The sequence below is a fragment of the Leuresthes tenuis genome, unplaced genomic scaffold (assembly GCF_036924035.1).
Source record: "Leuresthes tenuis unplaced genomic scaffold, fLeuTen1.0.hap1 SCAF_14, whole genome shotgun sequence".
NCBI lineage: Eukaryota > Metazoa > Chordata > Actinopteri > Atheriniformes > Atherinopsidae > Leuresthes > Leuresthes tenuis.
In genome coordinates, this window is record NW_027325368.1 from 14,254,794 (window position 1) to 14,281,037 (window position 26,244).

The 26,244-nt window shown below is 41.8% G+C and overlaps 1 protein-coding gene across 2 annotated transcripts; it reads left to right on the forward strand.

The window, feature by feature from the left end:
• Positions 1 to 356: 356 nt before the first annotated feature.
• bcl2b (BCL2 apoptosis regulator b) lies at positions 357 to 26,040 on the forward strand. 2 transcript variants are annotated; one of them, XM_072364321.1, is made up of 2 exons: positions 357 to 1,495; positions 14,242 to 15,561. In XM_072364321.1, exons 1-2 carry the CDS (start codon positions 956 to 958, stop codon positions 14,392 to 14,394), a joined length of 693 nt encoding a protein of 230 aa, XP_072220422.1. In that variant the 5' UTR covers positions 357 to 955; the 3' UTR covers positions 14,395 to 15,561. The 2 variants fall into 2 exon arrangements, with proteins under 2 accessions (XP_072220422.1, XP_072220423.1); XM_072364322.1 differs by lacking the exon at positions 14,242 to 15,561 and adding an exon at positions 23,516 to 26,040 and having other exon boundaries at positions 361 to 1,495.
• Positions 26,041 to 26,244: the final 204 nt, after the last annotated feature.

Sequence of the window (26,244 nt, forward strand, 5' to 3'; positions counted from 1 at the left end):
GTGGCTAAATGTGTTATGTTTGCTTCCCCGGAGTTGCTCTCACACCATGCTTCGTCGTCAGAAAACACGGGATCTCGCGTGGAAATGTACAGTACATACATACAGTACATTTCCATCCACAAGAGGGAGATTGGACCACATCAAAGATAATCCTGTTGGAGCTTTTTCCTGCATGTGTTGGTGAGCTCTTGCCTGAACGCTCTTATTTTTTAAATACGCAATAAATGGTGGATTGATTAAAGTATTGACTGTAGATGCTTTGAGCGCAGATCTTTCACTTCACTAAAGGTCTCCGGGCGTAGATTTACTTGCGTAGGTGACGTCATGAATATCTCACTAAGAGCGCGGCCCACTGGGCAGGGAGCTGCTGTGGATATGAGGAGCAATCGTGGAGGAGGACTCAGTCCGACCTTGTCTGGCTCGCACTCCCGTGCCTGTTTGTGCGTTGCGCGCTGCTAGAATAGTTGGTCGTGTTTAAAGCTCCCTCGGGCTCGTACAGTTCAGGCTTTCATTCATATCTTTAATAGCAGCACGTCCACGTTTGGGTGATGCGCACAGGAACAGAGCAGCACTGCTCCAACCTCTTCCGCATATAGGATTTCTATGCAAAGAGACGGCCGCCAGGTTCCCTCCAAGGATTCAGGAAAGAGGACTGCTGCTGACACAGAACCAGTGTTTTTCTGACTTCACTAAAAAGAAAAAGGGGGTTCGGGGGTGTTTTCTGCGCGTGTTTTTTTTTTTTTTTTTTTTTTTGCAGTTTGGTCTAAAGAGGCTTTCAAACATTTACGAAGTATTTTTTCTCCATGTGTGGGATAACTGCTCGCTTCTCTGAGATCTCAACGCAGCCTAGTTTTGGACGCGTCTGTGCCGCGCGTTACAGGAGTGCACACTTTCGACCATAATGCATTTTATCTAGGGCGACCTCTGATCATACAAAGTGCCAAATTAAGCCGGAATGGCAAACGAGTGTAATCGCATTATTGTGGAAAAGTACATCTGCCATAAACTCTCCAAGCGGGGATACGTGTGGGTGTTCCACGATGCCCGAGATGAAGATGCTCCTAATAACGGATCTGTAGGAGACCATTCGCCGACTTTGGTCCGCCGGTGCCGTGATGAGAGCTCCGGGTCGGACAGCGAGAGCAACCCCCACCTCTGCAGACGGCTCCCGCAGCTCGCCGCCATCCACAGAGTCCTGCGCGAGGCTGGGGACGAGCTTGAGAGACTATACCAGCTGGACTTTACGGAGATGTCGCGGCAGCTGTACCTCACCTCCACCACTTCGAAGAGGAGGTTCGCCGAGGTGATAGACGAACTATTCCGGGACGGCGTGAACTGGGGCCGGATTATTGCTTTCTTCGAGTTCGGGGGCACGGTGTGTGTCGAGTGCTCGACCAAGGAGGAGATGACGTCGCAGGTGGACAACATTGCGGAGTGGATGACGGAGTATTTAAATGGATCTCTTAACAGCTGGATACAAGATAACGGGGGATGGGTAGGTCTGGTTCCGTGTAGTTGAGCGCTTTGCGTTCGCGTGCCGCCTCTCTGGTAGAAATTATTCGAAGTAGGTGTGTGGGGGGGCAGCTTTGTATAGCGTGGCCTGCCTAAATGTTTGATTGACATCAAATTAAGCATCATGATTTGGCTTGTGGTGGCTCAATGTCGAAAGTACACGTGAAGTGGATCATTATTAAAATTCTTCTCAATATGTTGCTGTGACGCAAGATAGGGAAAGCTGCCGAGATGGGCGGGCGTCCTTTTTTTTAGCTGCTATGATTGGATGACCATGTTGGCATTTAGACCTAATCCGACCAATCGAACAGCATCCTCTGTCACACCTCCTGACGCTTTGATATAAATACCCGCCCTGTTTCACGTACAGTCAGTGGCCGAATCAGATAGAAAGCTGTCGGGACAGAAAGTGACCGACTATTAGAAGCAGGGGAAAGTAATGATCATTAAAAAGCAGGAGGTGGTTGAGAGTGTACAGGACTATTTCAGAATTCACCTGTATCTGAGGGGTTAAGCAGAAGACCACCACAGTTCTGCATACGGGGCCGTGATTCTGGTCGGAGAGATGAGGCCAGACACATGTCAGTGAAAAGCAAGCTACTGGGTTGCTGTGCTCAGGCCTCTGGTCACGAGTGGACAGTTTTCAGCTACGAGAGCCCCCTTTTTTTCCTCTAAAAGATGCATAAAGAATCGATACGTTTATCTGCTTATGTTTGCGCACACATTCAGGTAGAAATCTGACGGAATCTGTCCCATTTTTTTGCAACAAATCATTTACAGATCCTTCTATTGCACTAGAAACATGCAGGATGATGATTAATACGCCTTTAATTAGCACAGGTGTGTTGCACGGGAACATAACATTTATGTTGTGCATGATTATTTTAGCTGGAAGGTATCAGATTTGGAATTTGTCTGTGTGTATTTAGAGGGGAGGGAGGGGCATTAATGATTCATATCCAGTGTTTCATCTCAAAGGATTGGAGCGTTTAACATTCCCCTTGAGTATGTCTTGCCCCTGGAGGTGGCAGGTTGTGCCACATATCAAAGGCAGGCAACAGAGGGAGGGCCTTCCAGGAACACAGAGTGCTAATCTGCAGCCGCTGTGTTTAACATGCACTGTTCTGTTTGTGCGCCAAGGTTGGGACTCTCTTGTCTGCTTTTTCAGACCTATGCCTTGAAGCCTAAAGCACACTGGGCTGCACTGCTGCCTGCACAAAGTCCCTGGAGCCTGTGCTCCACTGTACAATAATGTAGGTCATCACAGTCTGTGTTTTACAGCTGGGTGATGACTACATCTCTGCATGGGCTGAAGAGAGAAAGGGAGTCCAGTCCTTTCATCCAAAACATTATTCAGGGATTGTATGAAAGTACATGTCTGCAGTTTGAGTCAATGTGGTGGATTTGTCCTCTCGGAGAATCAAAAATCTAATCCAGATTATTTTCATATCAAAGTTGGCTTTAGCTTCCATATATTTATTTGAATGGCTATCAGGTGGGGAGTTCCCTGAGATGTTTGTTTGAGTCAGTACATGACCTTTTATAACTGTGACAGTATTGTCTCTGCTAAGGTTTGTTAAATCTGGCTTCTCCAGTTTATTAACTTGCTGGCTGGATATTGCAGTGTAATAAAAGTCATTGTATTATTAATCATAAGGTAGGTTGTTTTTCTAAGCCTCCTGTGTTATATTTCAGAGTTTACAGTGTGTGTATGGCCACTAAAAATTGGCATATTTTGATCAGGCTTCCTCCTGAGTTAAGAATTCAAAGATAATGTTGCAAACTTTGTTAAGCAGATGTGCCCCACTGGTGATCTCAGGTTAAAAAGCCAGAATTTTAGACATCAGATGGGTGAATTTTGTCTATAATAACAACAAAGTGTCTATTTTGTAACATAGAAGTCAAAGCACAGTTTTATTTGGTTTTCATTTAGTTTAATTTCTTCTAAAACTAGAAAACCCACCAAATGAACCGACACTCCCAGAATAAAAGAAGGATGTGACCTTAGTGTCCTCGCCATGTGGGCAGAACAATGGCTGCCACTGGTAGGAAATTATCTGGCATCCAGTCAGTTTTAATGAGAAAGCTTTGAGTGGGTTGAGATGAAGCAAATATGCCTAAATCTAATCTGAAGTCAGGCTTTGGTGTGGGAGTCCATCCATTTGTGGGGACAACATGGTTGCATGTAGATAATTTCTTCCACCATCTGCTCAGTGGCCGTTATTTTTATTTTAGCTGTATTTTAAGATAGTTTACAGGTCTTCCAAACAATGAAAACACTCAGTAAACATGGTTAAATGGTCATTTTAGACAGGTTGTACTTATGGTCACTTAGACTGTCCTTTGAGTTATTGTGGGCAAGAGGTGAGTGTTGTGTTTTCCACCACTCTGAAAACATAGGTGGGGACTAATCAACCTATTACTGACGTTGTGACATGTGTGAGTGGTGTGGAAACAGCCTTCTATCAGTTCTCAGTCTCTGTTTCCTGTTGTTTTTGAGACAATTTGAGCCCAAAAAAGAGTGCCCACTAATCATTGTTGAGTCTACACATCGTGGGTGAGTCAAATATACCTTAAGTTAAACAAAATCTGACCCTTTGACGTGACAAAGTGCTTACTGTATTTGAAGAACCCATCTGAGGTTGAAAATGCTCCCATTGTCCACTGATTACCTCCCACACCAGGGATGTGAAACAAGGTCCTTCCATTGTCCTCAACGTTCTGTTAAAAATTTGACCTTTGTGTTGCCAGAGATCGTCCTCCTCAGCTGAGTTCAGGCTGCAGCCTCACCCACACGTGGTGCACCTGTTTATTTACAGGCACTGGCAGTAAATACTGAGTGATTGAACAAAGCAGCAGACAGCATCCGAGTTCTGAAATTACATGCTTGACCTGAGACGTTTGACTGGCTGCGGGGGCAGCACAGAGCAAAATGCCAAAATGTCCTTCCAGAGAAAAACAGCAGTTTCACAACTGACAGTTAACAGAGAAAAGCTCCAAATCAGAAAAAAACTTGATTGGCCACCAAAGAAAAATTGCTCAATGCCGATGTTGAGAAATGAATTTCCTTCTCATCGTCTGTGTTATCTTTGGTCATCCGCAAAAAATTACAATGTTTTTTGGTCCACTGTAAAAAAAAGAAAATGTACACCCTTTAAATTCTATGTTTCACATGTCAGGGCATAACAAAAAAAAATTCCACACCAGGTCGTAAATCAGGTAATTACACACAAAGATGAACAACAAGTGAAGATATATTTACAATGTGTAATTATTTAACAAAAGCTAATCCAAAATGTAGAAGCAGTGTGAGAAAAACTAAGTATACCCCATTATTTACATACCTGTAGAGTCACCACTTTAAGTAATTGTTTTCTGCAAACTGAAGCAATGTTGACTGGTGCAGCTCATTGAGGTTGGCTGACATTTCTCAATGCACGGCTCTCTGAAGTTCCCACCGCATAGTTTCAATCAGGTGGAAGTCTGGATCATCGTTCTGACCCAACTTCAGCCAAGTTTAAGTTGTCAGACAGTTGTCTCAACTCACAGTTGATTCTTGAATACTTTGGTACACAGAGGAGTTCATAATCAACTGAATGACTGCTAGGTGTCCAGGTCCTGTGTCTGTAAAACAAACCCACAGCATCACCTCTCCACCACCTTCTTGACAGATGGCATGAGGCGTTTGCACTAATATGGTTTGTTTGGTTTTCACCAAACATCTTCACTTTGGTCTCATCGGACATGGTTCCAGAAGTCTTGTGGTTTGTTCAGATGCAACCATGTTCTATTTGGATGGAAGTGGCTTTATCCTAAATTCAAGAAATGCTAAGCACCGGGTAATTCTTTTTTTTTATTATGTCCTGATATGTAAAAGCTTAGAATTCATAATGGCATATAATGATATTTTTAACTTTGAGATGGATAATGAGAAAATTGTTACTTTTCTGGTTAACAAAGGATGAATTGAAATTATTTTGGAATCAGTTTGGAGCACTAGCAGGTCAACAAGCCCCTCTGTGGTGGTTGAAGATTCAAGGGAGTTGACTCAGCGTGAATTTTATATTTGTGTTTTTTTAGTGACTTGTCTATTATTTGAAGACTTGCTGTTTAATCTTGTGCACGCGTCCCCTGCCGAGAGAATTAAAGTCATTTTTGACTGAAGACTGTTCATAGTCATCATAATCTGTTCATAGTCACATAAGCATTTTTTTTCCTAAAACTAGTGAACACTTTAACAACATGTCCGTCTGCTTTGGGTGTTCTTTGTATTTTGTACAAAACACAGAGATCAGGTGTCTGAGGAATGCTGCTATCCAGTTGGCCTATTTCTCTTTTTTCTTTCAGTGTGTGTGTGTGTGTGCATGTAAGGAGAATACAATATAAGGCTGGGTTGGGTCCATCCTGTGGGGGATTCCCTGAGCACTTTGCTGGTGGGTGGGATTCACGTTGCTATGGAATACTGCGCACCTTGTTGATACTATCTGGTACAGTGAGGAAATAGTTCATCTCCATACAGGTGACATGCCGGGAGAGTAGAGACAAAACCCAAACAAAGTAAATCACAAAGGAGACACATGCAGACATAAAAAGAAGTGGAAAATAACATCTTTCACGAGATCTCACATACTTCAAATTCGGATCTCACTGCAGCAAATTGTCTATTTAACATGAGTCCATTTTAATCAGGGGTGCATTCTGCAAAAGTTAAAGGCTGTTCCACCTCCGCTTTGAACTTTTTTTCCTTTTTTTTTTTTAAACTGAAAGGAGTCTGTATTGATCATGAAAGGAATGCTACATCTGAGGAATCGTGTTTTACAGTGTACTGAGCTTTATAAGTCATGACTGATCCATCTGTTCTACGCTACAAATCTTCTTTTTTCGCCCTGGTGCTGTCACAATCAGTTTATTAGTCTGGTCCGAGTGTGGGATGAACACAGCTTGCTTGTTTCCTGCATTCAGGCAGAGAAATAAGTGATCGTTCATACAAATTGCATTTAGAGTTCTTTTCTCCTCCAATCATCAAACAGCGATGCAGCAAAGAGCCAAAGCTGATTTGGACATTTCGACAACAGTTTTATCTCTTGATGTGTACTCTCAGATTTGTAATGGAGACTGTACACCACAGAAGATCTTAATGTGGCAAGAGAGAGCCAAGATTTTCCCCATGCTGTACCCCCTTTGCTGTGCAGGCCTCAGCGCTCACCATCTGCCACTGTGTTTACACCCATCAATTCGGCAACTGTAATCTCAGAAACATTTCCTACAGAGGAAGGCTGCTCTTAGCTTTAACGCCCTCAGTCAGTCGGACAGGGCTATTTTCTTCCGGTAGCTTGCCTGTAGGAAACTGAGATGCTTAAAGACTTTAGATCCAAATGTTGCATTTTGTGGACTGAACACTTACAAAAGCAGATTTATCCTTTACTGTCGGTGGTGTAAGCAAGCATGACATGATCTGACCTCCAAAAGACATGACGTTAAAAACAACATAATTATTTGATATCCTATTCGTCAAGACTACATTCTATTTCAAACCCTTCTTTTTTTTAAAGAAAGAAAGGAAAACAGTCCAGTATAGCAGCTTGTAGCAGATATTGTAGCAGTTAAGGGTCTGCCCATTTTTTGTTTAGTTTTTGCTCTTAGTTCATATTATGTCACAATTCCTTTGTGGGATAAACACATATTTTAGATTATATTATGGTTGGGGACTCTGTGGGGAATTATGGCAAACTTCCCTTGCTATAAGGGAAGTTATAGCAAAACAATCCCTGTGCTGTTAGCTGCAGCAAAAGCCCAGAGCATGATCAATCCACACCCTTGCTCCACAGTTAAAGAGGTGTTCTTTATGTAAAAAATTCCTCACCCTATTTCCTCCAAAAATACTTTTTGCTCATCATAACAAGGACTTGTTTCCTTCTCATTTACATATTTCTGATTTTTGTTTTTACTATGAGGAGGATGCAGGAAAGGTTATACTTTTATGACGATGAACAAAATTTTTGCGCTGTTGTGGCTGCAAAGTAGAATAGATGCACTATTCTCCAGGGTCACTTCAGAGTCTTCTTTTATTCCAAACGACCCAATGAGCAGTTCTCTTGAAAATGTTTCTTGGTCTTACAGTCCTCAGCTTGACTTCAGCTTTTCCTGTTAACTGCTATTTCTTAATGACATTACAAACTGAGGACACAGTTTCCTGAATAACAGTTTGCTATCTTCATATAGACTTCCTGACAATGACTGGAACAAGTCATAGCCCTAAAAAGTTCATTAAGATTTTTCGACCATTGTCAAAGAGGTCTTGTGGTGCCTGAACTTCTAATCTAAAAGCTTGAGATTGTAAAAAACAATGTCAAAGTTTTCTTTGAACTACTTTTTACTTTTTACAGTAAATGTATGGCTATCCACAAACCCAACACTTGCTGTCACTTATATATACTGTAGTTGGAAGATGATTTAAAGACAGAGTACCAGACAAACAAGATGTGTCTCTAAAACTGAATAAGGATTTTGATCATGCTGTTGACTGGAATGTCAGATATGCAGTGTGAATTCTTCAAATCAGTCTTAAATGACATTCCATCTTTATCTTTACACACATGCAGAGCATTTCACGGTGAATGTGGAACCTCTGCTGTGTATGAACAACAATCAAACGACAAGATTAGCGCACAAAAAGCTGTTCTGTCACAGTTGCATTGATATTGGGTGTGCTGCTTTCCGTGACCTCGCCCCCCCCTCGAGACCCTCCACCCCGTCCTGTGTGCTTATTTATGGGCCTTCTTTGGGAGGGTTGCAGGAATGTCTGCTGGGGAACAGTGACTGTAAATAAATAATGGAAAGAAACGGTTTTTCTTTCCTGAGTGGCCCATCAAGGGTGTGGGCCATTTTTGTTCTTTGGTCAGATAATCCTGTCAGTGGAGCACGCTTCATCCAGGGACACGTGCTGATGCAAGTGGTTTTTGTTTATTTTGACTCTTGCAAAATTCCCTTTGTTTGACAGTGATAGTGATCTGGTGTGTGAATATATGCATATGATTCTATTACCTTTTGTAATCTTTGCTAAAAGAAAAGTGATCACCTAAACCTGCTGTTTTTCTGTTTGATGTGGGACACATTTAAAAGGCCAGCTATCCCACTCAGAGCACATAGAGATAAATAATAAATGGAGCGAAGAAACTCAGACACTAAAAGTATCTCCCTCCTGCAGAAACCAACCACCTTCAAACATATACATTTACACACGTACACGTGTATCTTCCCGGCACAAATGACACACTAATACCAGGAGTCGTGACTCTCTGTGTCAGGTGACACTCGAGAGCCCTAAAAAATGCAGACATGTGAGAGGCTTCTAAATATAGAAGAGTTACCATCAATGTGCCTGTGTGGTCCTCTAATTGTCATGTTGCACATAAATCCCTGCCCAGTTTGCTTCTGTTCTATCTGTCCTGCTCTCATCACAAACCAACACAGATCTGCAGGGAAAAATGTTCCAATGAGCCATCTGAGATTGCAGATAAAAGAGTTTTCAACCTTTCCTGTCATGGTGCGAGCTCGATAATGAGGAACCTACTGAGATGCCAGTTGACTTTGCCACAAGGCACGCTCATGTGCTGCAAAGCATATCAATATAGGGCAAGGTTAAATGGTTCCTGCCTTTGTCTGATTACTATTGATATTTTTGGGGCAAAGCACCAAAGTGGTTTTAATAGAGATATTGGATATTTTCCATTCATGTCTACAGCAACAGTGTCCACTGCCATTTGAAAGGCAGCTTCAGGGAGCCTGTTGCATTTGTTACCCCATGTCATTCTCAAAGATTCAGATCACAAAAACAAGTCATATAACCTTATTCATGGTGGACTATTTCCACCGAAAGAATTCCAAACTCAGAGATTTAAATGTAGTCAAGGAGGCTATCCAACTACTTGCCCCTATCAAGTATTTTTTGGCGTGTGACATAATCGTCCTCATTCACCGCTCTTGTATCAGGATTGTGCCAGGAGATTATGAAGAAGTGGTTATCAGTCGCTGGTATTCCATTCAATGCTGAAGTGAACTTTGGAAATGTCACTTCATGAAGACTATTCATCAGGTTTGTTTATATTAACGAGGTTGGACTAAATAAAGCAGGCTGCGTAGCATTGTCAGTAAGTGGTTGTATATGCTGAGTTGTGCATGGCTTTAACGGAAACTTGGAGGAAAAAACACACACAAAACAAGCTGCCTGTGAACATATATATAGAAAAATTGAGTAGGGTCATCAAGAATTCTTTTGAATTGGGCATGTTCTCTGTATACTTTCTGTGAGTTTTGACCATGATTACTGTGCAAAGGAAATATGTTTGGTTCTTCAGAAGTCATTAGGATTATGGCTCTGACATGTTAACTGCAGCCGCTCTGCGTTGGTACCTTGCGTAGCCTCACAAATGCACATCTGTCTGTTACAGCGTGTTAGTGCCGCTTAGGGAGCAATCTGAGATGTAGGCCTCTCCTCCTTTTGTTTGTGCTGTTGTTGGTTCTTTAGCTTTGCCCTACTGTGGAAAAGACAGAAGCCATAGTTGACTAAACTCAAGGTTTTGAGAACTATAGTTGTCCTGTGCAGTTGTGGTCTGAGCGTTTTGCCCATAATTCTGCATTCTTTATTGTTTTTACACTTTTTTGTGTTTGTGTTTGTGAAATTTGTTGCTTTTCCCTTTCTGGCTCAAACTAACTTAAAAACCAGTCAGCATTTGATCGACATGTAGTGTCACCTGTGAGGGTTAAGCCCTGGTAGCTGTTTGGAGGACTGCACTCAAATCCATTTGCATTGGTTGTATACCTAAAGTCCTTCCACTATTTCGGGTGCGAATGATGCCTGTGCTTTACCATGAATCCTCAAGTTGGTACTCCTCCATCAATGCAACGTAAATCCTTTTTGTAAAAGGCAAAAAACTAAATGTCAACCTCTCGCATTCTACATAACCATTTTATTCATAAGTGTTGATTATTGCACCTTTAAAACAAAACTGGAACTATCTGCATGGCTATGTGCAAATGAAGAGGGGTTTTTTTCAGTTTTATTTGAATGAACTGACCATTTAACATTTTTAGTGTTTGTACGCACGCACGCACACACACACACACACACACACAGTCAGACAAACACAGAAGCGGATGTACTAGTGCAAATCAATTATTTGCTGTCCACAAAATAGCTGTGTACACACTCACGTACGTATGCACATGCACACATGCAGCGTGTACACACAGAAGCGGATGTGGTGGTGTGAATCAATAATGCTGTGTTGTCACAGGGTGACATGTGAGCCATGGCAGGGAGCAGATGGCCCCGGGGTACCTAGCTTCCTGTTAGTCGTGCCATTCAGCCTTAGTACACACACACGCACACACGTCCATTGGGATTTCCCGGTGCAACTATCCATTGCAGTGGCCATTAACAAACAGTATGCCATTATCGGCTCTTCTCTGTACATGCTCCCGACTCTAAGAACTACAACATCCAGATGATGGTAAATAGATTTCTCTTCCTCATCCATGGAGGTCTGGAGTAAATAATTCTCTGCTACTGCTTCCCAATGAGATTTTTGGCAGGAGAGCAAATAGCCCACAGGAAATCTGATCTGTTTCAGTCAACACTGAGTGAGGTCAGCCGTTGCTCAAATATCACTTTGACTATGTTGTATTGATTGAGCATTTCCGATGGTTTGTGGGTATCTCTGCGCAAAGACTCAATTAACCAGTGGCTGTAAGTGTCAGACTGTATATGCAGGTCATTCACAAATATTCATTCTGCAGTCAAAACTGTCTCTGTGGAGCGACCTTGATGAGATATTTTTTGATGCTCTCAAGCCTTGTGAAGCTCACGCAGCACCTGCTGGGAGTCACCTTTGATGTCAACTGATTAGGTTTGAAGTGTAGGGAAAGCTGAAAGGCCCCTGATGTTTGCTGGATAAAAGCTTTGCCAAGGGACCATCGTTCTGTCCTTGTGTATTGTTTCAGTGCGGTGAGCACCGATCTTAATATCCCGAACTTTTGATGTCCTCTTAAACATACAGTCACACCTTATCAGCATGCAGCAGCAGTCACATATAACCCCTGCTGTCTCCAGAGTATACCAGCATGCTGCTTCTGACATCTTTCCTACAGGCGTAAACCTGATATTGCCATGGTTTTGTAGTAAAATAGTTTTACTGAATCTACTCTAAAAGAGCTGCCTTTAATTGGTTGCTGGGCCGTCATTTCACCTTAAAGAATGGCAGCTACTTCAAAGAAAACAGAGATTTGAAAACAGACGAACTGACAGTGATTCCTTTTCTTCTTTTTTGTGTAATTTTCTTGACGAAACAGTGATGATCTACACTCGTCATCCAAAGATGTACATCATCTAAAGATGCAGTCATGCTATAACGCATGTCAGGGCAGTTTTTTTTCTTATTTATAATGCCAGGATTCAGTTCTGTCAGGCGCCATTTTGCTTTATTGGGGGATTTTTAACTCCTGTCTAGACGAGGCTCGTGTCTGCAAATCTAACCACTAGAGCTTCATAAACCCCACAAATTAGCCTATAAAGTGCTTCATTTATCTTTCATGCCTTATGTCACACTGTGGTGAAAAGATTTGGAAGAAAAATTAATCCAATACGTATGTTTCTTCAGTATGTTTCTTATAATCAGCAGTATTATCAGTATAGTGATTTTAAAAAGCAGAATTTTGATTATCACTGTGCCACATTATCAACCAGCTACTTTTATGCAAAGTCGTTTTCTCATACCATTCAGTCTGCTGCAACAAGCACTCAGACCGCCTGACCTTCAGGACATCCAGATTTGAATTAGAATGAGTCCACATTCCTCCACATCAGGAAGGACGCGGGGCAAAAATGTTTCTGGATGAAATGACTGCACTTCAGACGATGTCTTTGATCAGGAGGTGCAGCTAACAAGGCTGTGGAGGTGGAGGATGAGAGACGAAAAGGCGAGCAATAAGAAGAGGTTTATAAAGTTATGAAAAAAGCAATCCCTTGGCAAGCCAGGTTGAGACTGATGGGATACTTCTACTGTAACGTTAGGATGGACAGCAGAGAGGATCAGACCACCAGGGTTAGAAGAGCAAAGCAGAATGAAGCTAAGAAAGTAAATGCTTTTGATTTCATTTGCATTCATGCTGTTAAGTGGAAAGTGGGAGATTTCTAAAGCAAACTCGGATTTAAGTTGCTTGTTAAAGTCATCTGACTCAACAATCATCTGATTCTCAGCTGATCCATCTGCTGACTTGAAAGCAGTACTTGTGAAACATCCACATGGGCAGTACAGAGCACAAAGTAAAAATAAATTAATACATTCACAACATTTCTAGCATAATACAGTAACAGTACATTTTTCCTGCATGATTTAAAGCCTCAGTTTGATGCAGCATGTTCCTGTTATCATGGTACAGTGGTATCAAGGCTGCTCAGCAGTTGCTGAATACCTTACATTCTTCATGGATTATTCTAACAAGAGACTCTCCTCTGTTAAAAAACCAACACATGCCTTTTTAGTTTTCTGCACATTTCCCAACAGACATTCGCTGTCACAGCAAACACACTTATTATCATTCATCAGGCAGCCTGTGCTTGTTTCCATTTGGTCCTTAGTGGCAAGGACAGGGAAGGTCACACGGCTCCTAGTGAGCCAACCTGCTCCAAACAATCAGCCTTTTTAAATTTTTTAAAATGGCACAACATAGCTCACTACAAGCTCTGTGAGTCACACTGAGCTCATACCAAAGAGAGGGGTAGAAGTAATGTGCACTTCTGCTCTAAGCTGCTGGATTAGGCTTAAATTACATCTATTTTTCTGAAACTGATTCATCCATAGCAATTTCATTACATAACGCAAATGTATCTTGTAGCTGAGTTTCTTGCTTGTTATCTTAAGACTTATTCCTTCTTGTATCAGGCCTCTCAGACGAACACAGTGCTGTTGTTTGTCTCCACACATCAATACATTCCTCTCATTCTTCTCCCCCAGCCTGGATGAAAATCAGCTGGCTGCCTGAGGGAGGTCAATGAACTTCTCTAGTGTATTCCCAGCCTGAGCTTGGGCTCATTCCGAGGATGACTGCTCTTGGAAGGGCTGCAAATCAGAGTACATATAGGCTGCGGTTGTATGCATGGATTTCTCGACCAGAAGTCAAATTGTATAAGAGTAATTATTACTCCCCTCCCCTGCCCCCTTTCAAAATGATCTCATGCTTCATGCCAGTTAGAGAAGTTTTGTCATGCATTTCGAAACTTCAGTCCTCAGACTGTGGGAAAGCTGCTTTTCTTCCCATATTGAGTTTTGCTTTGTCTTCCCACTCGATGTCCATTTTTAATCCCCCTATGCATACGGGAGACAGGAGTGAGGGGAGTGTTCAGATCTAACACTCAAGTAACACCACACCACTGTACAAATGCTTTGCTGCGAGTGGAAAATCTGCATTCACAACCCAATTCAAAGAAAAATTTCATAAAATGAACCTTGTCAAGATAGATTAGCTATTGTTTTCTCTATTTTTGTTACTTTGTCATAGTTTTTCTCACCGTGTTATCATTAATTGGTGATGTTTCCATTAACAGAGAAAGATAAGGGGCATTAAGTAGAGACAGCAAACTTACTTTCCATCACTGACACTAGATGCCTTCTCTGTGACTTTGTGGAAAATTTTCATTGCAGTCTGGCTTCTTTTCTCTCCACTTCAAAGGTGTTCCAGAGGGAGCTGTACCTCAAACAGATGATTGTTTTCTCTGACATTATCGGACATCTGAGATCCTGGAACCTGCTCTTCACTAGCAGCATGTCCTGTCCCAGACTGGGGCCTCTCTCATTAACATGGGTACACGGAGAACACAGCTAAACCTGAAACCGTGTACTCTAATCACGTAAACCGCTCCAATATCTTGTTGCCAAAACCGACAAGCTTTCATTTAGCGACTGACTTTACAAGATGTCTCCTGTATGAAATAGGAGACAATGAGAGTCTAGCTTTGATGTTCTGATACTTTCTGCTCTGCTGACATGCTTAATTCTCTATTAGATGCGGTTACACTTGACTTGTTTGGCAGGGCTTCCTAAATAACAGAGGTAACTTGGGATTTCATCAAAGAGAAAATCACAACATTGCCTTTTTTATGTACGGAAATTTAGCTTTTTCTTAGACTTGGGGCTAAGTTTCTTAATGTTTCCAAACAAATACAAAACTCTTAGTTACAGTATCTAACCAACTGCTAACTTTCCCCTGCTGCACCCCCTCCTTTTCTCCGTGGTATTAGTATGACTACATGTTTGGCTTGCCTCAAGTCTTTTCCTAGTTACGCACACAGACTCTGATCTAACCATACTTGGCCCTACCACAGAGAAGCTATAGTCTCAAACCAGACGGTGATGTCATTCCTGCAGCGTCTGGCACAGGAAGTGACTTCACACTAACTGGCCTGTTGAGGTCCTTTACAAAGACTTCACTGCCTGACTGAAAAGCCCCTTCCTGAACATTAGGATTGCGTAACTCCTAACCATAACCCATCAGCACTACGAAAAAAAAGGAAACAAAACACAGCACATAACAACCACAGTAATAATAAGCTGAATATGTAATTTCGACTAAATGGCAACACAGAGGCCTGTTCAATTGCAAGGCCGTGCTGCAGATGGTGTTCCCACACATCTCAGTCATTACTCCATATACAGTAGCTGTTTGGCTCCCATCCGTCGGTCTATTTTTGGGTCTGCCTGTTGAGATGTGGCTGTGTGGTCTTAAGGTCTTAAGGGGTCAGTGGATCTGACTTTTGGAGCAGCGTGCCGCTTCGTCACAGGAAATGAGCCTCTCCTTTGGACTGTGTTTGTTACAGGAGAATCAGCAGGCCGCATGAGAATATGCTGGTTCCCACGGTCTCTATCGGCGGTCTGATAGAGACTATCTGAGCCAATCAAGCAAAGCAGATCAGCTGTCGGGGCTCTCATGCTCTCTTGATGTTCCAAAATAAGAGGTGCTCTGCCTCCAGAATGCCAGAATCCAAGGCTGATAGAGCAGGTTGAGGTAAAACTTTTACCTCAGTATATAATCATTAACTTTTTATTTTCCATTGAGTGTGTATGTGTATTTCAAATTCCACTTTCACTTACAAGGAGGCTCTTTCTACAAGTTCCCCTTCACATTCCTGAGGGCAAAATGTGAACAAAACAACCGACAGTGAAGAATTTTGCACAACTAATCAGGAATAGCACAATATTTTGTTGGCATTTGCTCATACAGTAGTCTTACATAGACTTTTGAGGCCATAAACATGTCACTGGAGCAGCCAGTGTACTCTGCACAGCTTCTTTGGAGAGAATATGGAGGTCTCAGTCATCCAAGTGGCTGGCATCCTGTCTGAACTGGAAAGCCACTCAAACCAGGTTTAATGCACTCCAAGTACACCAGCCTCAATACATGTGGATGATGACTCAGCTGCCCTTTTCCACTCTCTCTCCGCTCCTGCACGTCATCTGTGGCCTTTTAAATGGACCGAACAGCAAAGACGAGCGTTGTTTTATTAGATTGGGAAGCCCTGAACCAGGAGCTCAGATGAAGCCTCTTGATATTTATAGCTGCACAGCAGTTGTGCTGTTTGTGTGCGGCGAGACTCGGTCACTTCCTCCTCTGTGGTGGGGCGGATGGGCTTGGTGCAGACATCCTCATAGGAGGCAGACATCTCCTTTTAGCTGCATTGTATCAGTTTGATGGTGCCATTGTGCCTGGTTTAGGTGATTGTGAAGGACTTGGGATCAACTGTTCAGGCTGAAACAGACAGTAACTGAGCTGTTGGGGGTTATTGTGAGGGGAAAGGGATTGTCTCTCTAGAACTTGCCCTTTGCTTTGATGTTTCTTTGCTCTAGAGCTGACTGATCTTGTATGATACAGTCTAATCTTCAATAAAGTGGCCAGATAGACCAGGAGTAGCAGCAGGAGAGCAAGTGAGAGGGGAGCCAGCACAGTCTACAGTATGCTCATGCACTTGTTTTAACTCCTCAGAGCTGGCAAGGTTATTCAGTCCTTCATTTCATATTGTCTCAGGGCTGCTTGGTGTAAATCAGTTAGCTCAGCAAGAATAAACAAAAATTGAATAACTACCGAATCCACGTTAATACATTAGAAATATTTGCCATTTTCAAATATGTATCGTTTGTTTCCTGCGACTATACAAATTGAACCGTCTAGCGCCAGTTTTAATGGGATCAAAAACAGGTTCACTGTGACATTATACATCTCCAGAGAAAGCCGAGTCTCATGTGTAAAGTTACGGTCCTGGTTTATTTGGCAAGTTTAGACAATGAATAATGGAGACAATAAAAAAAGCACAGAGTGTCATGAAGAGTCTGGGTGATTTACTGGCGATCATGTTTCATGTTCCAGTGGTGGAGGCTGACTCCCACGGGAGAGCGAGCTGTTTTGTAAACACAAATGCTGCCACTGCTGCTGCTGACGCAGATTTGAATATTTATGAACCTTTAGGGCTGCATCCAGCGTCAAAATAGCTTCTCCTTTTACGCTTGAATATAATGACTGTTGAAGGTATGAAACCTGAGTTTGCAGTGAAACTTAAGTGGAAGCAAAGTAACGAGGATCACCATTCCCTTTGTTTTCTCGTCATGATTTCTTTTTATCAGGCTATAATCATTTTATTCTCTTCATTGCTACAATATAAAGGGATGTACATGCTTTAGTTGGATATATAAAACACCTTACATTTTGGAAGGATGTGGAGGGTCAATGGATGTTTTTAATTTCAATATTTTGTACAGCCATGACTAAAACGAATACAACAATGTTGCCTCATTTTAAATTTGGAGGAGCTGCAGAGAGCCTTTAGGAGCCAGTTCTGGAACATCACTGACTGGTTTTGTATTGTACTGTTATTTTTTAACCTGGTGTCACAGCTTCCAGTGAACAAAGTGAAAATCACGTTACTCGTGCAGACAAACCAAATTGTGCAATTTCTTGCTTTCTAAGTAATGTTTTTGCTGGTGGGGCAGAACCTGGGAAAGATTTCTACCTTGGAATGTGTAGTGTTTATTTTAAGGCCAGCAATCATTTTTCAGTAACCAGGTTTTCAATGCCTGAACATATCCAAACATGAAGTGAAAACAAATGTAATGTGTTAAAAAAAAAAACATATCCATTACAGCTACTGGTGTGGAGACAAAGCAAAGTCAGGATGGTGGTCCATGTTGCATTTTTGCTTCTTGAACTAATGAGCCCTCTATGTGATGTTTTTCATGTTCGTGTACAAGAAAAAAGGAAAAAATAGTGTTTATGACTGTCAATCAACTGACATTTCATGACAGTTTCATAAATTCATAATATATTCTGTAGGTTATTTCATTTCTAATTGGCAAATGTTGTTCATATTTCATAGTTGTTCATGTTTGTTATATAGTGAATTTGGGCATGTATTACCAGTTAGAAATAAACTTTGGCCTTGAGGGAGGAATTATTGCTCCATGAAATTGTTCCTATTTTGAGGATACATCCCAGAATTACTTGTTTTTCTTGACCAAGACTCCAAAACCAGAAAATGTTCATTTCAGTTTTAGTATGCTAGCTAAAACAAGCAGCTAATTGTAGTGGCTTGTTATTTTCTGTGTGGATATGAGAGGGAGCAACAAAAATGTTGAGCCTTCACTAGTACAAATATACTTTATACATACTTTGATCATAACTGTCTCGGGGATCTACTTATTTATATAAATCTTAAAATGCTAAATCAAGAAGATTATTGAATTCTAGCCTGATTCAAATGAAATTTTGTGTACAGCAGACGTGTACAGCTCCCCACTGCAGTTTGTCACCGCTTTGCTTGTATGGGCATTGTTTCCAAGGATTGCAGGATTGTCACAGGTCAGTGAAGGGCTTAGTGTCCGCAGCTTCAAGCTGTTTGCTCCTGCTGACACAGGGGGATTCACTGGGTAATGAATGTTGCAACAAATTCCTCCGTCATCTAATTTTTTTGCTGTGGCCAGTTGATGGATGACACTCCAGGGACCTGATTGAATCTTTTTTTTTTTTTTTTTTACATTGACCTGTCACCTCTTGCGTCTGTGGATTTTTTTTTTCAATCTGCACATGCATTCATGCATAAACCAGCAACAAGAGACAGAGAGATATGAACATATATCTTGATCAAAGCAGATCAATTACAAGGATACTAATGCTTCCCTTGCAATTTTTGCATCTCTCTTTACTCCCCCTTGGCTTCTAAAATGGGAGTTTTGTTTGACTTTAATTAGCTGTGGAGAAGTCTGCATGAAGCTCATTAAAAAATCAAAGAGGGGCAGCAGAGGAAGCATGTGCATTATTGTCAGAGTGCTTCTATGTGAATATTTTGGAAATAAACCGAGAAGGGCGGGGAGAGGGTTGGTGCAGAGGTGAATATAGCAGCAAAGCCACAACAGGCGCTTTAATTACAATTTGAACTTTAACCCACATCCCTTTCTCTTAGTCTCAGTCTGCCCACAGAAAAGTCCCGAAACAGAGATGACTGCCTGATCATTTTTGCTGTTTTGGCAAAGCGCGGCTGACGGTTTTAACAGAGCTGGCCAAGCACACAACATGACTCATTATCTTCCATACAAGCTGCAGCGCTCCATCATTCCCAAAAGCATGGGGGATACCCAAAGGAACTGGCAAATGTTTGGCATTTCCTGTTGTCTGTGAGATAGCATTCTGCCATGCGAGGAAGACAACAGTGCAAAATCTCTTTGTGTCCACGAGAAAGACACCAAGCAAAACCCAAAGGTGTAAATCATGTGAAAAACAAATCAGAGGTTGAGGACGGGCTCTGTCCCGCTGGTGGGAAAAGCAAATTGTGTGTAAGGCTTCCAGTCTGGGTAACCATGACACTCAGGCAGTCAGGCACTCAGTCAGCTGCCAACCCACGGCTGAGTATGGGATCCCATCAAGTCCTCACTGTTCACTCTGTATGTATCTCTCTGAGGGAGTCATTGTGTGAGGTACAAAAAAAAGAAGGGGGAATTTGTGAACCTTGTGAGGCATTTTCCCCTTGGCCTCTTGGTCTCTGTTGGCTGGCTGTGACCTTTTAAAAGCCATTGATCCAAAAAATGAATATAGTGGATAACTGCAGGCGGGACTTTATATCCCAGATGTACACCTGCTGCTGACAGCAGATGGCTTTACTACAGGGTAAAGATGAGCTTTTATGGGACATAAATCCTTGTTTTGAATGTTTTGTCCATGGCTATTCTCTGTGCACTCTTTCCCAGCTGCTTGTCATTACTTTCTTCAAAAACTCACCTGAACACAAAGGCAGTCAGTGCAGCAGCACATAAATAGACAGAGCAAGGAAAAATAGAAAGGGACATGTTTTTTCCCCTCTCTACTCACATGTTTATAGCAACACTGCTTGCTAACATGTGGGTGAAAAGGTTCCAGGAGCTGAAGTGGAGCATGCTTCAGTCTCATGATATCCACCTGACATGCCCTCCCTCCTCCTCTGCTTCCTAACTCTCCCCTGAGTCAGTCTGGAGTTATTACCATTCATGCCCTTGTGGGATTCTTTTCAACATCCATCACAGCTCTTGTGAACCTCTTCCCGTAATTGGGCCTCTTTTGTTTCAGACTTAAATAGACAATAATCTATAACGACTGTCTGGGGCAAATCAAGGACACACATCATGAGTTTGCCATTTTGTTGAGCCTTGCTGGCGGTCAGTCACATGCAGTTGCTTTTGATTTGAATTGTAGCCTCAGCAAACTGTTATTTTTAAGGAGTAGGTGGCAAAAAATGGAACACTGTCTTCTACTCAGTTGGAAGTTTGACAGAAAAGCTTGTTATTACTTGAATTCTAGGGTAAAGAAAGTGGCAACACTCAAAGAAAGAGCTTCTTAAAAGAACTAAAACATTAAGCTGCTTTTCATTCCATGCATGTCGCAACGGAGATGGTGTTGTCAGTTTGTCCCCACTTTGATTCAGTCTGAAGTATCTCAAAAACTACTAAAATTCTTGACTGCTACAAAATTTCTGCATTAAACATGGACATAGCCTCCAGGTTTGAAAAGTGAAACCAATGCCTAAGTGCTTCACTCCGCAGTCTTCCTAATGGCCAGCAGAGCTTCAGAGAAAAGTCCTTTGGCATATAAACCAATCTTGATGTTGTAGCATATATTATGACAGAACGTCGTTGTACAGTCAACATAGGGCTACTGTAGTAGGAATTACCTACTGCTTTTCACTGAAGAGCTGAGGAATCCTCTGACTGAAGACACTCTTTTGTTCAATCTCCACAATGTGGAGAGGGTGTGCAATGTTGTCCATTATGTTTAGTAACTTTTTCAACATTCTTCTTTGTACAATCAGTTCCAGGGGCTTCAGAGAAGTCACACACTGAGAGCCGGCCTCTTTTATCAGTTTGTTCAGGTTTCAAAACAGTAGACTATGAACCAAAGGGATGACTTCACAGTGGTTATATCCGCTTCTTTCTATGCAGTCTGTAGGACAGCCATATGCTTTGTTTGAGGGGAAAAAGGAACAAGGTTTTTCTTATCCTCAAGCAGAAAAACTGTTTTTATCTTTCCTTTTTTCTTAAAATTACATATAATTCAGAATTTTCACTTAAACTGTACATCATATGGCACCTCGAGGTTCCTCATGGTACATGACAATTCCTATACTGGATAATGGCCCTGAATAATTAAAAACACTCAGCTGCAACAAAGACGGTGTGGTTAAAGACATTGCTGGCTGATTTAAGAGCACAGTGTGTTTTGACACCAGAGGGCCTAAACTTGGAAGAATCTGCTGATCTTTCCTCCCCTGTGTCACCAGCCCCCAGCCTCAGGAATGCAACAGGACGGGAAGGGAAACAGGAAATGCTTTTCTCTCCCCGCAGCACTTCAGTCTCCTTTTTTCTTTTTCTTTTTTTTTAAGTCATGTATGGGCTTTTCTTTAATAAGTAACTGTTTTAAAAATGTGACACTTGTGGATGAGAGTCTAATGAACCAGTTCTGTTTCTGCTGGATCAAGGTCAAGTAAAACATGTATTCTAGTACATTTAACATTAAACTTAATTAATGTAAGGAAATTGACTTAAACCCAGACAGATTTAAATAGAATGCTAATAGATTCCCATGAGAACTGGCACAGTAATGTTGTAATGAATCAAACCTAACAATTTACTATTGTTCACAGATAGGTCAAATTACAGCCAAGAACTGAGACGTCAAAGCAGTTCAAATGAACGGCTTCACAACGCACTGACTAATGTGGTGAGCCTTAGGACAAAAGAAAAAATAGTCAATGGAGGCAGTTGGTATTTCCCAAATTAAACCTCTCTGAAATGCACTCCATTGTACTTTGGTTGAAGATAATCTACTTGTGAATGTGTGTGTATGTGGGACAGCGGCGAGCTTAGTGCCATTACTTCCTGTCCAGCTGTTCCTGCTGTCACTGCTTATGAGCAGATGTCTGTATTTCCTCATTTCACACACACAACCTTGGCATTTGCTCTACAAATTGCTTATCGTGTATACACTTCCAATTCCTCTTTAAAACCCGCTGATTAACATTAATATATTTAGGCATGAGCACTCACCCACTTCCTAAAGAGAAAAAAAAAACACAAAAAAACTCCCCTCAAAATCTTTTTGCGAATGGGCTTCTCTGGGATTCCCATGTTTGATTTAGCTGAAGTGTGTTTCTAAGTGTCTGAGGTTGTGTGTAGGAGGGTGTGAGAGCCGATGAACAGTAGTGGATCTCTTAGTGGCATGGGTGTAAAAACTCTATTTTAAACCATATTTGGTGGCAGCTGAGGGATTTACATCATAATCCACCATTTCACACAAACTAGAAAGAAATATCTCACCTAGCTTTGGTTGTTTCAAGTCATGCAGGCTTTATTTTCTGCCTCTGATTCAGCTTTGTCCAAGGGATGTGAAAAAAGCTCCAAAAATGAACACTGAACAAATCAGGAGGCAATATGTCTATATTGTTCTTCCTCATATGCTCAAAAGCAACCACAGCTTTGTTGCTGGTATTTTTTTTTTCAAATGAAACATTCAACTCCCCATATCATTACAAATTGCATTTAAGTCACACCCGTCATAGTGGACAGAACCAGGTCAAATAAAATCTAACCAGAAGAGATTTTAAAAGTATAAACTGAAAGAGGTCAAATGTTTTTTTCGGAGGGGTTTGCCTTTCCTTCAGTGTTTTACATCTCTTTTGAGCATGTTAAAAGTGTGCAGTGTCACAAAGCCCAACGTCCACACCAAAGAAAGTTATTTTCTCCGACAATTTTGGTGTGTTATTTTTGAACTGAGGTTAGAATTTCCAAGTTCTCAAATGGAAAATTCAGTCCAAATGCCCTGCATGTAGAGAAGTATTTTTGACTTGGAAAGTCTGAGGCACCTTGCCAACCCCTTAACTAGAACACAGTCAAGTAGGACGTGACATCATTCCCAGCTACAAGTTCTAACTTCCGAGTCAAATGGAACACAGCAAAAATCTGTCCCTATATTGCCTGAAACACCTCTCCTGTAGCCCAACATTTACTTCTGATCTACATCGCCACGAAACACATTGACAGGATTCCTACCAAGTGGCTAGTTTGTTGCATGTATAGCCAGACCTCAGATAACCTTTTCCTCTTTTCCTTCAATCTCCAATGTGTTAATGTTCATTCCTCATCAGTTCATTTTGAATCTGTCCCACTGTGCTGCTGCAGAAAATAAAGCACCAAATGCATATTTTCTCCTGCTTGTGTTGCATTTGGAAAAATGTTGCTTTCCTCAGCCAAGTGCTGGAAATTGCTGAGCTTTTTTTTAAAAATGGAATGTATATATTAATGGCTATATATCAAAGGCGTATGACTGCATTATCGGAACAAGTAGGATGCCAGCCTTATCCAATATGCAAGAGGTCATTGATTTGATGAAAATAAACTCGACGTACCAATTAACATCCTGTCTCCTCTTTCTCTCTCAGGATGCATTCGTGGAGCTGTATGATAGACAGAGAGACTCCCTCTTCAGCTGCTACTGGCCCTCCATCAAGACCGCCTTCGGTCTGGCTGCGCTCGGGGCGGCCAGCCTCACCATCGGAGCGTACCTTACGCAAAAGTGAACAAGCTCTGTTCTCTAACAGCTTAACTTTATTTCTCAGCAGCTTCCTCCTTTTTCCTTGTATCTCTTTTTTTTTCCCCTTCTTGCCTTTTTAAAGATGCCCCTGACCCCTCGGAGACACCCTTCAGAGCAAACCTGCCTCTCTTCAAAGCCCTTCTCAGAAATCTCCTTCCCTCCTGCCCCCTCATTTCAAAACAGACACAAATCAAAACAGCAGAGAGAACCAGAGGCACAGCCCAAAGAGTGAAGGATGTCTGGAAAAGATGCATCTGAGATGTAATCACACTAAGCTGAGTACAACTGAGGAGAAACAAGGAATGCATGTCTTTTTTTCTGCCTGCTTCTGTACTAGTTATAGCATGAATGTTGAGTGTTAGTGTAGACGTTGCATGTGTGGGACCTCTGTTTGGAGGACTTGATGGCGGGGGAGTGAAGAAGATTGCGATGGAGAGGAAGCGGCTGCAGCCCCACCCCTGCTTGTTAGGGTGAAGGACCCCGTTTGAACTATGGACTCCAGTTACCTCCCTACAGCCGTCCTTCAAAGCACTTCCTCCACAGAACAGATGCTCAGAATGTATAATGGAAACAGCTCACTACAACCAGCGCAGCGTGTGTCTACTGTTTTCACTCCTCAGACAGCTCCTGTGAACTCTGAACACATCGCACCATTATACTCCCCTGGCCTGTAATGGAGGACAGGAAGACTGAGCACAGCTCAGCTTTCTTCTACAGAGTTTTTAAAGCTCCTGGAGTTTTATGTTGGTTTCTGGCACGCCAAACCAAGTGGGGAGGTTTGTGTGTGTGTGTGTGTGTGTTTTTTTTAAGGAGTAGAAAAAGAATATGTTGTTGAATATCCTGAGAGAAATGTGGAGCGCAGCAGACAGAGAGAACGAGGTAAATACTAGGCCTCTGCAGTATAACTGGACAATTTTAAGAGCGCATTCCTCACGCTGTGTAATATGAGGGAGACCACCCCTCTGCTAAATTACACCCCAGTAAAACTCAAACAATCTCAGCTTTTACTGTTAACATAAAACAACGCTGAAAGCTCTCGGTTCTGTCGCAGCCTCTTTCCTCCTCGCCGAGTCCATTCGTGGTCCGATTGTTTGGGCTCGCACAGGTCTCAGAGCCCACCCTGTCAACACGTGTCCTCCAGTTGCTTCATTCACATAGTGACACAATAGAGAATCCACCCTGACACAGACAGCTGTTGACGTGGACTGAGAAAACCTTGCGTGGCCACACATGACTGAGTGGTTAGCCCAGCGGCAGCGTTGCAGTTCAGTTCAGTGTCCTGGAACCTGAGCTGTCCCTTCTCTCCAGTCTGCAAATGCGTCCAACCATTGATTTGTTTCTTTCAGCCTGTTTTATTGATGTTTGTCTTGTGTTACAGTCTGATGGAAAATTTGGAAATGCAAAACAGGCTCCAAAACATTTTGTTGTGTACGGTTCTCTGCAAGTTGGTTTAAGGAGAGGTGTTTCTTTTATTTCTGTCTTTAAAACGGCTTTGTTGCATGGATGAAAGATTACTGTCTTAACACAATAGATAGTCACAATGTGTACCTGTATTTATAACAGAACAGACAAGAAGAGAGGAAATAACAACATAGGCGCTGCATTTTTCTATTTATTATGAGGTACCAGATCACAGATTTTTAACAAAACTTTCATGAAAGATCAGTCACTTTGTTTCTCCTCTTCTATGGGATCACACTGTAACTACATTATTTCCTGGCTGCTATCATAACAAAGTTTAGAAATGAATTTCTTTGTTAATATTGGCTTGAGGCTGCTATAATGTCAATTTAACTTTAACTCACAGCTTAAACTGCCACAACTTCACCCTATAGATCTAGAGCTGGAAACCAAAGTAAACTCGTACTAATCTTTGATTCTAATGTAGCTTAATGAGAACACACATGGAGGGTTTGTGTAGTGTAACTATATCAGCTTAATCTTTTTCAGCGTTGTGCTCAGATGGTAACTCTGGCTTTTCTGTAAAATATCAACCTGCCAGACCTAAACCTTGTCTCAGTGGTCATTATAAAACCACAAGGTTAGCATTACAACTGCTCACAATGTGTGATATTTCCAGTGATGTGTGTGTGCGCGCGCGTGTGTGTGTGCGTATAAGAAAGTAATTCATGTGCAGGAATAGGAACCGCTTAACAGCAATATACTGTAATTTTTATAATCTCTGTGCATATATGAATGTAGCACTGTTGTTGCTGTACTGTTTTACGTCTATACTCGCAAAACTGTAGCACTTAAAAAAAAAAAGAAAAAAAAAGTGAATTGTGTTTCTGTTGTTTACTGCTATATCCACAATAAGCTAGCGGGATCATATTGTTCCTAATAAACCAGATTTCTCGAGCAGATGCAGTCCAAGTTCATGTTGAGTCTGCCCCTTGTTGTGTGTTATTGATTCTCAGCCTCGTCTCTGAGCTAGTCAGCAAGTCAGAAAGAGAATAAGAGATGCTGAGGTGAAATGTATCAACTGTGCTCTTTGATTATCTGTTATCTATCACAGCTCTGTGAGCCTGAATGTGTCAACGCGACAGACTCCTTATGAAGGGCCTGTGCAGAAGGAGC

What these genes read in the sequence shown, in the direction of transcription:
- bcl2b (XM_072364321.1), top strand. Translation starts at nt 956, where the DNA reads ATGGCAAACGAGTGTAATCGCATTATTGTGGAAAAGTACATCTGCCAT. An exon ending in TACAAGATAACGGGGGATGG is followed by an intron (nt 1,496 to 14,241) that starts GTAGGTCTGGTT and finishes TCCACTTCAAAG; the next exon opens with GTGTTCCAGAGGGAGCTGTA.